This window comes from Malurus melanocephalus, unplaced genomic scaffold (assembly GCF_030028575.1).
Source record: "Malurus melanocephalus ecotype Western Australia unplaced genomic scaffold, MMel_1.1 scaffold_93, whole genome shotgun sequence".
Taxonomy (NCBI): Eukaryota; Metazoa; Chordata; class Aves; order Passeriformes; family Maluridae; genus Malurus; species Malurus melanocephalus.
Window position 1 is genome coordinate 1,251,129 of NW_026623325.1, and position 12,482 is coordinate 1,263,610.

The 12,482-nt window shown below is 40.6% G+C and overlaps 1 protein-coding gene across 1 annotated transcript in view; it reads right to left on the reverse strand.

The window, feature by feature from the left end:
- Positions 1–4,533: 4,533 nt before the first annotated feature.
- The window catches only part of CRYL1 (crystallin lambda 1), a 47,825-nt gene continuing 39,876 nt past the window's right edge, over positions 4,534–12,482 (reverse strand). Inside the window, exons 7-8 of the mRNA XM_057368508.1 lie at positions 8,505–8,611; positions 4,534–6,796 (exon numbers count right to left, since the gene is read on the reverse strand). Coding sequence (XP_057224491.1) covers positions 6,683–6,796; positions 8,505–8,611 — 221 coding nt within the window. The 3' untranslated portion in view covers positions 4,534–6,682. The remainder of the gene's footprint in view (positions 6,797–8,504; positions 8,612–12,482) is intronic.

Here is a 12,482-nt window from a genome sequence, read left to right on the forward strand (position 1 = left end):
GTAGGCTCTAACATCCAGTGGTGATCACCTCTGCCTTTTAACGTAACTTTCAGAGGCTTTGATATGACCACCAGAGGAGGGTCCTGCAACACCTTGGCAAAAGAGACCCTTGCTGCTGACAATTTGATGAATATTCATGGAAAGTTCTCAAGCTTTCCTCAGACTCAAGTAATGCCATCAGGAGGATGGCAGCTGGTGGCAACCCMCTGTAGGGAAAATGAACAGGGATCAGGTGAAAGAGAGCTGGGATCAACGCAGCACAGGGGCAGATTGATATCAGCTATTACAGGTGAACTATCATGGAAGGAAGAAATTTATTTTATAGGTGAGTAGCCCAAGTTTGTTACCCTGGAAAGTGGGTAAAGGAGGATGAGCTATTAACATCCATTTCTAGCTCTGCAGCAGGCTGTGGCTGGCTTCCCATGAGATGGRCAGACTGGCCCATTCAGGCAGTACAGCCAAGGCCCCTTTGCTGCAGAAACAGGGCACCGAGCCACACTGGAGGCCAGCAAAGACTGATCTGGCCCAAGAACTGGAACAAACCCCAGGACTGTGGGCAAGGCTGCCCACACTGCCTGTTCACTGACCTGCACCAGCATGGCCAGCAGCAGGGTGTTGGAGCAAAGTCCTTTTGGCAACAKACTAGAAATTCAGCAGCAGCTTACAGGAGAGGTGGCCACTGGAAATGACTCTTTCTTTTGCTCCTCATAGGCATGGGAACAGGGCTGCCAACAGGGTGGACATGGCAGTACTTACCCAAGCCTACAGTTAGTGGCCACTGTCTGGACAGCTGTCATGGCAAGTTTTATGGCAGGTCTCTCCAGAGGAGTCTGGACTGTAATTTTGGAAGAGACTTGAAACCAAAAGCTGTATTCAGATGCAGTAAGCACTGTTCACACRGTGTAACCAATACTGTATCTCAGTTTTACTGATGATTAAATATGTCTGCATTAATCCCTATCTACTGGTTTTCCTTTTAAACTATTAAGACACTAATACTACTATATAAACAATTAGGACACTAAGATCAGATTGAAATGTAAGATCYGTTTACTACCTAATTAAATCTGATTTTATTTGTAGTAATACAAATAATATCTGCATCTTGGAAACAAGCAGTTGTATTTCCTATTTTTCTCTGCAGTTATATCCTTATCTTTAAAACATTTTGTTTTGTAAACAACAGACAGGAATAGTATGAGATCTTGTCTCAGCAATTGAAGCTATATTCAGACTTCTATAATCACCCTTTACTATGCACTGATACAGATTTTGATTGAGGGGATATGATGTTTGTAGTTAACTTTTCTTTCTAAAAAGGAAAATCAAAAGCAAATGCAAGAAACATTTCTGTTTTGTAGAAGTACACAGTGGGACTTCATGCTACTCCATAAGCTTCAGTACAACATGGACCGGCCACAGGCACTGCTCATTCCATGAAATCACCTGGCAATTTTCTGTCCCCACTAGCCCCTAGTTTGAAAGGRCACAATTGCATCTTTCTATTTATGGCACAATTACATTTTTTCCACTGCTGCATGCCTTTGAAATTATATTGGTAAGTAATATCAGAAAATCTGGTTTTGTGGTTGCAAGATGCTCYGGAATGTGGAAAATGGCACTTCTGTGACCGCTGCCTTTGTGTGATATTGGCAATTCCAGTAATATACTTTTAACTACACAAAAATACTTYATTAGTACTAAGGACTTAGTATGCAAATTTCATCCATTAAATTTTTAGGTAGGGCTTAAAAAAAMCCCCAAATTCCACATCAAGACAGCTTGGAGTAAAGCTGACTAGTAAATGACAARCTCATTTCTTCAGTGATATCAGTCACAGTGAGGATCTTCCATCATTTTCTCCTTGGGTTGCTAAAAAAATGCCTGCATTGTATTCGTCAGGAGCATTACTTGTTTAAGCAGATCAAGAACAAGCAACTGTGGCTTCACGTGGAAAGTATGTACCATGATGGTATTGGAAAAACTAGTGCATGTTAAAGTTTAAACACATGGCCAATGTAAAGGAAGGTTTTCACAATGTTTTAAATTACAGAGCCTTTTTGATGTTTTGTATTGGGAAACATCTCCATTGTGGTAACRCAGAGGTGTTGGACACTTATGGAGGTCTTGGGCAGTCTGTTAAAACTACAACTATGTCATTATCTAGACTCAGAAACAGATCAAACATCCAATTTAGGGCAAATTTACAGCTCTTATGGTATAGAATCTTGTTAAAAGGGTAAGTTCAGCACAAAGCTTTCCTGYTATCCACGTGAAACTATTGACTCTTAACTTTTCCATGTTGGACTATGTTCTACTCACAGATAAAAGTTTCTGGATGATTCTGCATCTTACACATCTCTGTTTTTTGTGAAAACAGATGTGATATTCAAGTAGCTGGAAGACGTCTACCAAGCCACATGTTAAAATCTCCATTTCACACCCAGGTTCAAGGAGAAATCTCATGCACACTAAGTGCTGCTTTATTCCAAGCATCTCTCCATTWAAATGTTTGGGAAAGAGCAATCTATCCTTGCTGAAGGGACAAAGATCATCAGAGAGAGAAGGGAAAATGCTGAGGGATGTGCAACCCCATGGAGCATTTCTTTGAATATGTTAAGAAAATAAGTTATACTGTTCCCTAGCAAACTAGAAAACTGCTAGTTCCTTATGACCTATTTATAATAGAAGAGGTTTGTGTAGCCTTTCTAGAGAAGAAGTTTCTACCTGAACAATGAACTATAACAGGTATCAGTCCATAGGTAACTCCCTGTAAGTGATGTGCTGTAAGCTGCACTCTCGCTCAGTGCATGGCCCTGAGCATGCTGAAGGGAGCAACTCCTTTCTCCTTCTGAAATCGCACAAAAGAACAGAAGGAAATCTTTGGCTGTTGACTTGGTACATWCGAAGCCTTACCAAATCATRWGARMWYTYYYCMSRGGKSWSWKTTTKTSTYYYCMSWCTSYRMWAKMRCMCMCAYRTGYRYAYACACACACACACACACACACRCACACAYGCAAACATTGAAGYTTGAGGGAACAGAGCACATGAGMRGSMRSYWMWRSMAAMMWWWYYMWTTWMMMYWRKTTKSYTSWAMTWRWWYCMAAWTWATTTGTGAAACACTCCCTTTGAGCCTGGTAGGCTTTTGAAAGCAGAAGACCATTTGGTTTTCCTCCTGGCACTTCCAGATATTGTCAGGCTTACAGCTGCTGGGCTCCTCCTCTCATGGAGAGCTCCTATTCCCCGTATCTCCACTCCTGCAAAGGCACCAGTTACATGCTCTCAAACACCTTTTTGTAACTCCATACTATGGCAATGCAATCCTGGCCATGTTAACTATACAGGCACTGGCAGCAGATSTCATCTTCCAAGAAACTGAGACTGACAATGACATAATTTTGTCTCAAAAAGATTTTTTTCTCTTTTTATGCAACCATCACAARCACTTCTCCTGTTTCCCTAATGAAGCACAGTTCATTAGGGAAAAAAAGATGGTATAGATAGGATAACACARTTTAATACCATTTCAATTAGACAATAGTGCACTCAGAGAAATGCTCACATTTTAACTTTCAACCTTATCATGACTTAACAGAAGAATAGGGAAACAGCTACAGAATAGGGAAAGTAACTTAATACAGCTGCTTTGCAAGCTGCATAYTACTCCCATTACACTCAGAGATTTAGGAAACAGAGGTACTGGACTTCCCTCAGTGAAGCAGGTGAGTATTTCCCTGCATCTGTCCTTTCTTTCTATCTCATGCATAATAGATRGTTTATTTTTAATGGCATTAAATCAAAGGCTTTGGTATGAACACAGTGGACACTGCTTCCAAGAAGCAGCAGTAAATACATGGAATAAGGAAAACAAATATCAAGTTGGTGAAACAGAGAAAAACAGAGTGCAACAAAGGCAGTGCTTTGGAAAATTCCCCTAGGATTTTAAAATACACAATTGTACAAAAAAGAAACCACAATATAAATTATTCCAAAATATCTCATTGTCTGCCACAAAATAGTTGACTGAACATTTAGCTACTGCTCATTCTGCTGACAATGAAACAAATATTTGACTCTGTCTGGAGCAACATTTTTGATGCAAAATTATCCAAAATCAAATAAAACTTGGAATCAGAAAATGCAGGCTAGGAGGGAGTTTAGGAGGTCCCTGGTGTAACCTCCTGCAAGTCAGCTCTGAGGTCAGACCAGGCTCCTCAGGRCTTCATCCAGTCAGGACTTGAAAACCTCCAGGCTTGGAGACTACACCACCTCTGTGACCAACCTGTCCTCTGTCTGACTAATCCTCATGGGGCAAAAGTTCCTCCTGGAGACTGGAACTCCTATGCAAATGACAGCTAAGATATACTTTTTGTCAAGACTCTCCCCCCCTCCTCAACTTGTAGCTGTWAACCTGTGTGGGAACTGATGCTCCAAGATGAGATCTGTTGTAACCCTGTGGAACAGCTGCTCACTGGACACAAGTGCTCTGTCTCTAAAGCATCAATCACACTGGAGTGCACAAGTTAATACCTTTTTCATTGAAATATTTTATTAATAAGCAAATAATAAAGACAGCAGCAAATATTTCATACATGATCAAGTTTTAAAAAATCTCAGAGTAAACAGAAGCAATGCAAGTTAATTAGTTATGACAAGGTCATATRCCCACAATAAAAACAGGTCAAACTTCAAAAGTAATCAGAACCTTCTTCAGCTTTGTCTGAAATGCAAAGACTTACACTAAATGAGGAAATCAACCTCATAATTAATTTACTATTGCTTAGCAAGGCCTCAGGAGTGAGGACTGACCTCTCAGATATCTAAATGCAAGTTGAGCCAGTCGCTGTCGCAATAGAAAACAAGAGAATAAACTTGAAAATTTTAAGTCTACATTGGGATAAAATACTTTGAGCTTACAAAGTATTCTAAAAGTATTCTGTTCTCTCCACTGATTATAAAGAAGCACAGGACAACCTCAGCACTATGCCTCCCATCCTATGTTTTACATCCAGAGATGTGTTTTTGGCCCACCACTTGTGTTGAGCAATACAAATGATTTTATGTCTCTTTTACTGTGACCTAAGCACAAATAAGTGGGTTTGGTATGTTCATGCAGACATTTCTGCTCAAAATGATAACCAGTAAAGTCACAGCTTTACTAAACAACAGCTTATTTGTTTGTGTGCTGCATCCTCTACTAAAAACCCTTGAGAATTAGCAGAAGAACAGCCTAAAATTTCTGTATCTGTGCTGTGAAGTTACATGACCAGTTAGTACAAATTCAGAGCTGTATAACTTAAGCAGGGTGGATGCACTGCATTATTTCAAGTTATTCCTACTATCTGCATTAACAATAATGCCCCAAGGTTCCAGCTGAGATCAAAGTCCAACTGTATTACAGAGTACAGACATTCATTGCAACACTTTGTCTGCAGTGGACCAAAACCACTGCAGCACCTGAGCTTGATACTACTTCCAGGTGTATCCTGTGTCCTTGTATGTGGAGATGTTGTGTATCCTGAGGGAAGGGCAGCAGTAAAGCATAAATGCTCCATCTAAGCCACTGCATYTTTCCCTCTGTAGGGGACCAAAAGATCATGGAATCATCAGATTGGATGGGTTGGAAGGGAYCTTAAAGATCATCTAGTTCCAACTCAGATRTCTGGGTTCCTTCAGCTASAGCTGTTACATCCGGTAAAGCTGARTCCTAAAGAAGCAAATCTTGCTTCAGCTAATGTGTAAAACAAATGTGGCACCAGAGAAGTGTCCTGGTTTCCCAAGATCATTCAGAAGGTCATGGAGAAAGCCCAGACAGATGCAGTACGCCATAYTGTCTCCCAAATTAGCTACTATATCAAAAGCTCTTATTTCTCACAGACAAGTCTTAAAATTGAGCATCTACTTATGCAGCAATGCCAATGGCCAGCATCAAGCACTGGTGGGAGAGGCCATGGGCTCTCAAGTGCACAGTCTTGAAGACCAAACATGTCTCTGGCAAGTCTTACAGAACCAGGGGGAGGGCATGAAACGGGAATTCTGCTCTATTTACTCATATTTAGATTTCCATACAGGTACAGAAGTGCCAAGRGGAGGGAAAGGAGGAGCAGTTCTTTCCTTTACATTGTGAAACAGTAACAGATATGAACTCAAGTGACCCTTAACTGCTGCTGAGGTCTCAGTCACCAGCCAGTGAATCCACACTTTGCTCAAATACCACCTTCTCCTATCGGCAGTCAGTGCTTCATAAATTAACCTCACTGTCACAGTGACTGGCGGGGAGGGCTTATTTTCTCCAGTGACAAACAGCTGATGTTTGCCTGTTTCAGATCCCTGCATTAGCAAATATTGTTCAAGTGCTGAATTCCTAAGCAAGCTGAAAAATGCATTATTTAAATCATGACTGTGTTCTGGCATTGCACAATATTAATGCTGCTAAAGCTACTTAATGCTTACACATCTAATGCATTTATATAGCAATTTGATAAATTTTAACTGAACTTTTTAATATCWCTTTCTAGTCATTCATCAATTTGGCAAATTGGGACCAAATGTTTCATTGGTCTCTACTTGTGCACAGGTCATTGGTTGCCTATTCAGTCTTCTCTTCTGCATGACCAAAAATTTCTACTTTTTTATGAAGATCAGTTCTTCATTTTGTCTCTCCTGTTACACAAGGTACACCTCAGTTAGATTTCATTTGTGTTTTCAGTTTGGCAAGACCAGTGAGACATTCATCTCTCCATTTTCTCCTGGCATCCAGGACTTTTGGAACAACTGGAATTTTTTCAGACAGTGCCTGGAAGAAAAAAATTAAAATGATTTAAATTTCACATTCTGAGTGAAAAGTTTTTCACCAGCATTGTTTTCCTGCTTTCCCTGTGTCAGACCAAATCACCATCCACACAAATTATAATTTAGGCTATCACAAGAAACAGGTCACTAATTCTTTACATGAATGACTGGAAAGGAACCAACCTGTATGGAAGAAAAATGCTCCCACTTGGATAAGGTTATCCTGAATGTGGCAATGAAGATGAATACAGAAATAACAAAGCATCAGCCTCTTCCCACATTTTGCTCCACACAGTCACAGTCTAGTCTCTTTGATAATAATCTTTTATTAAGTAGAAAGGAGGCAACGTGGCCATTCATATTGCTGAAAATGTGTTCTGAACCAGATTCCTGTGTGTAGTTCCCCATAAATGCAATGAGGGATATCATGTTTATAAAAAACATTTTGTSTTAAGAATACTAGTTACAGTAAAAATGACAGGGGAAAAAAGTATTTCTGAGTGCACAATCAAAGCTGTCTTAGAAGTGCCAAAGAAAAGTTGTTTTGAGAGTGCACATAGAGACCACAAGGCCATCATTGCCAAAAAAAGTACCTGAGGTCTTAGGCTTAAAAGGCAAGTATTGAGAAATCAGGTAAAACCTGGACCTGCTTCCAATGACAGGCAAGTCACTCCAGAAAAAAATCAGAGGGAGGGACAGAGGAGTAAGATAAATGTTTAATGATTAACAGAGGACCCCTGCAAGCCCATCTTTGGCACTGAAGACTGAAGACAATAAAGAGACATAGAAAACAGATGTTGAAGTAGAACCCAGCCTTCCATAAAGCCAAACTGCTTCATACCAGTTAAAAGTTTCTGATTGTGAATGACTCCAAAATTATTATTGACTGTTATTATACTCAGTCTATGTTGCTTAAGCATCAAAGAATCTCTTTCCTTAAATTGCATTAACATAAATAGTAACATAAAATTCTATCTTCCAGATGGACTGTCTCCATATTTGGAATTAATCTYTGAGAGCTGATCAGAAATAATTCAACCCCTAGACATGTTCTTTAGTGAATCATTAAAAAAGCAACTTTGAAAAGGCAGAGTTAGGAAATTACTTCAGTTGATTCCTATGGTCATTCAAAGTGACTACAYAGTGAGTATAAACAAATTGAGGGCTTAGAAATGTTAACAGACAAACTAGATCCCAATCCAGAAACCACTTAAATATACATTATCTGTAAACATGCAAATAACCTTACCAGACTGCTCACATGCTTATCTTAAATGTGTATGTGCACACATTACAAACTGGAACTCTGGTTTGCAAAGTATGAGAAGAACACCCAGAAGAAAAAAGCTACAGGTTTATGCAGGAAGATGGAGTAGAGGAAGACACAGGCAGAACATTCATTCAGGAAAGGAGGCTGTGCACAATACAGTAAGAAGACACAGGAGAGAAGTGATAAGAAATAGCATGGAGGATTTACTCTAGTTATAATGTTACTGGTAATAAAGTGACTGCTAGGTCACTTGCCCATGATCAGTGTCCATGTACTTTCAAAAGGGACTCACATGCAGTGATTTTTTCCTTACAGTACACATTTACACAATAAATACCGACTACAGATACCTCCAGCAGTAAACTGAAATGGTACAAATGCTAAAATAAAGGCTAACATTTTTTGTTCTGAATGTCACTGTTTTTATCAGCTTCATATTTACCTGATTGATTTTCTGCACAGTTTCACCTGAAAATTCTGGAACTGGTCCAAAGGTGTTCAGAACAAGTTTCATTCCTTCAGCATATCTTTCACAATAATTTGAGACACCTGAAAATAAGAGTGAAAAGTTACATTTCAACCGAAATTCCTAGTTAAGGTTAATAATGCTGCCTGTGCTTATGCATTGTCTTAAATCAGAGACCCTAAAAATGGTCTGCTCTTATGATTAAGACACCTAATTGTCCTCAAGGAAAAGTGGATTCTATGCACTCCATTTCCATTAAGGTCCACAGATAATTAGRATGTGGCTGCATTGCAGGACCAATGAATGTCACACACCAGCAGGCAATGCCATGTGAGGGGTGTAGTGCACAACCACGACTATACCTGCGCTTTGTTACTTGTGACCAGAAACTTCCCTGACCACTGTCCAGGAGGAGAGCRCTCTGACCTTTTCTCTCTTCCTGGTCACTGTGTGTCACATCTGTTGAAGCATCCCTGCTGTTGTTTTTATTTATTAACCTGGAGTGTATCAAGAACAACATGGCTTAGGGGGAAATTTCAAAGGCATGGAGACACAGGTGGCTTCCAGTGAGGGAAAAAGGCTAAAGGAGGAACAGATGGATCCTGGAGAACAATTTCTCATAACCCCTACCTGGGGTTAGAGACAGGGATTTGGCTTTTACAACCCTCTCTTAATGGGYGAGCACTTCTAGGGAAAGACAGAGTCCACCTGACAAAGCGAAGAAAAGGCATCTTGCCAAAACCCTGGCCCATCTGGTGAGAAAAACTTGATATTATGAGCAACTGACTGTAGGGATTGTCRCACAACTGGAAAGAGACACACTGCAGGAAAGACAAGGAGGGGGGTGCTATCTCTGTAATGGGGCAGCTCAGATCTGTGGAGCTATTCCATGGGATGGACAACTGGSTGAGTGACAGCCTGTGGGTCAGCACCGGTGGAGAGACCAGTAAAGGACAGCATCCTCCAAGGGCGAGAAAAGTCCATCCTGATATTCAGGAAGACAAGTCCAYGTATCAAGATATTTGCTTGGATGAGCTCCAGTGCAAAAAGGGGTCATACAGGAGGTAGAAGCAGGGATAGGCTGTAAAGAAGAAGTTAAAACATACTGCCTAGGCATGTAGAAATAGTGTCAGGAAAGCCAAAGATCAGCTCCGGTTGAAACTTGCAAGGATGGACAACAAGGACAACAAGGACTTCTACTGTTAGTAACAGCCCTGCTGCTACTAGCATGCCCTTGCAAGTCTGCTTTCTACTGAAYTTCAAACATCATGTCAGTCAATGCACCAATGTCATCACTTGAGATCTTTAGATGACTGAGGGCAAATACTGCACCCATCTTCAAAAAAGGTCAGAAAAAAAACCCAGGTGGGATACTATAGGCCAATCAATCTCACTTCTGTCCCTGAAAAAATCCTCATGAAAYAAATTCCTGGACATAGGAATAAGAGAGTGTGACAAACAGCACATAGTCTCCAATGGGTCCAACATAGTGTAAAACATGTCTAACTGACCACGTTGCCTTCTGTGACTAAATAATTGTGAAAAATAGGAAAGTAGTAGATATCATTTACTTCATCTTTAGAAAGGCATCTGACATAGTCTTCTATGATACTCTTGTATCAAAGCTAGGAGATTAGGGTCAGTCTGTTTGGASAACTAGATGGACAAAAAAATGGGCTAGACATGTAGGCTCAGAGGGAGCAGTTAACAGACTGCCCTCCATCTAGAGGCCAGTAAAAATGGAGTATTGCAGGAATTTGCCTTTAGATTTATACTGCTTAACAAAACATGCTCAAAATGTTTGTGAATAGTATCAGATTGGGTAGGGGCTGGAGCTACACAGGTATGGATCAGCTGATACTTTGAAGGGCAGGACTGCCCTTRTAACAGTTGAAGGAATGAGCCAATATAAAACTTTAACAAGGACATATGCAAGATCCTGCACCTCAGAAAGAAGAGCTCCTTCCAACAACATAGGCTTGTGAACTCTAGGAACTTCTGATAGTGGCAGGCAGCAAGCTGCAAATAAACTAACAGTGTGCCCTGGCAGCAAAGARGGCTGTGTTAACAGATTGAAGTTAATTAACAGTAGACTGAAGGAAGTGATTAACATCCTTTTCTCAGCAYTCATTAGACTGCATCCAGAATACTGCATTCAGTTTGGGACTCCCCAGTACAAAAAACAAGTAACAAAATGGAGCAACTTCAGCAGAGGCCACCAAAATGGTGGGGCCTGGAGYACTTGTCCTATGAKGAAAGGCTGGGGGAGCTGGGTTTGTTCAGCCTGGAGGAGAGATKRTTTTGGGGGACCCTATCAGCAGCTCCCCAGTGCTGCAGCAGTGCCTATGGGAAGGTCAGTGAGGGAGCTCAGTCACACAGAGCCAGGCTCTTTACGGTTGGTGCATAGCAGAAGAACAAGGGACCACAGAAACAATTTGATATGAGGGGTTCAGACTGGATACTCGAGCACAGACACAGGTTGCCTACAGAGGTTGTGCAGTCTCCATCTCTGGTGCTTTTCAAGGATGAAACCCTGAGAGTTTGGTCTGACCTCAGGACTTGCTTTTAAGATTTTAAACATATGGTCAGAGAACCTGAGAACCAGCTAATTGGCAGTAACAGGTAGAACAGCAGTCAAGCAGACTTTGGCTGAATTAGAGAAAGACCCAGTTTCCATCAGCTCCAGTGATGGATTCAGATGAATCTCAAAAAAATTATTGCTGAAGAACTAGAGAGGAACAAAATCATACATGCAGCAAAAAGAGAAATCAGTCACTCAGCCAGACATACACATCTAACAGAGCTTTTAGTGCTATTAGCTACCACATAATCAAGAAAGGATAAGGCAGCTTTTCCCAATCAGGATGTCAGGAACTGCACCACAATAAGCAAGCTGACGCTGATAAGAATCACAGAATCAACTAGATTGGAAAACACTTTGAGCTCATTAAGCCCAACCTATGTGATTATCCTGATGATCACCCCAGATTTGAGAAGTTCTGGATGTCCACCAAAGGCTTCTGAGAAGCACTGAGACTGATGAATTTGCATCCTTAATTCTATTTTTATTAGCTAGTTATCAAAGCAAAGATGAGAAACATGCAAAAGACAAAGGCAAGCAGGTACAGTCACCAACTCTTTCACAAAGACTCAGGACATTATACATACTGAGAAGTATGAACAGGAATTGCTCATAGTCTTATCAAACCACAAAATGCAGGAAATATATGCGGGTGGGCCTGACCATCACACAAAAGAATGCAAATCAGGTCAAGAGTCATTAAGTGATCTCTTTCTTCAACAGTTCCCTGGAATGCAATACTTACTGTATGATATCAATACCTTATAAGTCACACCTGTCTAACCCTAAAATGGTTGAGGTTGAAATGAATGAATKGAAACCTCTGACTACTGCCAACTATGCATCATAATCAACAACACTTAGACTGCTCAACACGCCTGAAATCGCTGAAGTACAGGGTTTCTGAAAGGCCTCAGAGTGTCAGTRGGAACACTCTTGTTTCTGGGCCAAGGAAGAAGAACTTTCAAAGGACAAAGCTTCAAGGAAGTATTACATTCCTGCAGCACTCTGAAGTAATGATGACTGTCAGATAAACAGCTGAAAGGACTGAACAGGAGAACATGTCCATTGCATAAGAACAACGTGGKGAGATTTGAGAGTATTCAACTCTTAAAAATGGACCAGAAATATTCCCCAGGAAGGGGAGGAATCCAAAGGAAAGAGGAGGCTCTGAGAAAAACAGCAGCCTTGGTAAGTAGCTTGAACCTATATTTGGTCAAGTCAGTCTGCTTCCTTGTGTTATCTATCCATGCAGCATATGTGTTCCTAGAATACAAYCTGGCATGTTCTTATGTTCCCCAACACAAAAAGGAATGCCAGCTAGTCATACAGGTATATTGGTTCTCTAATTATACATAAAATTAGTATTTTGC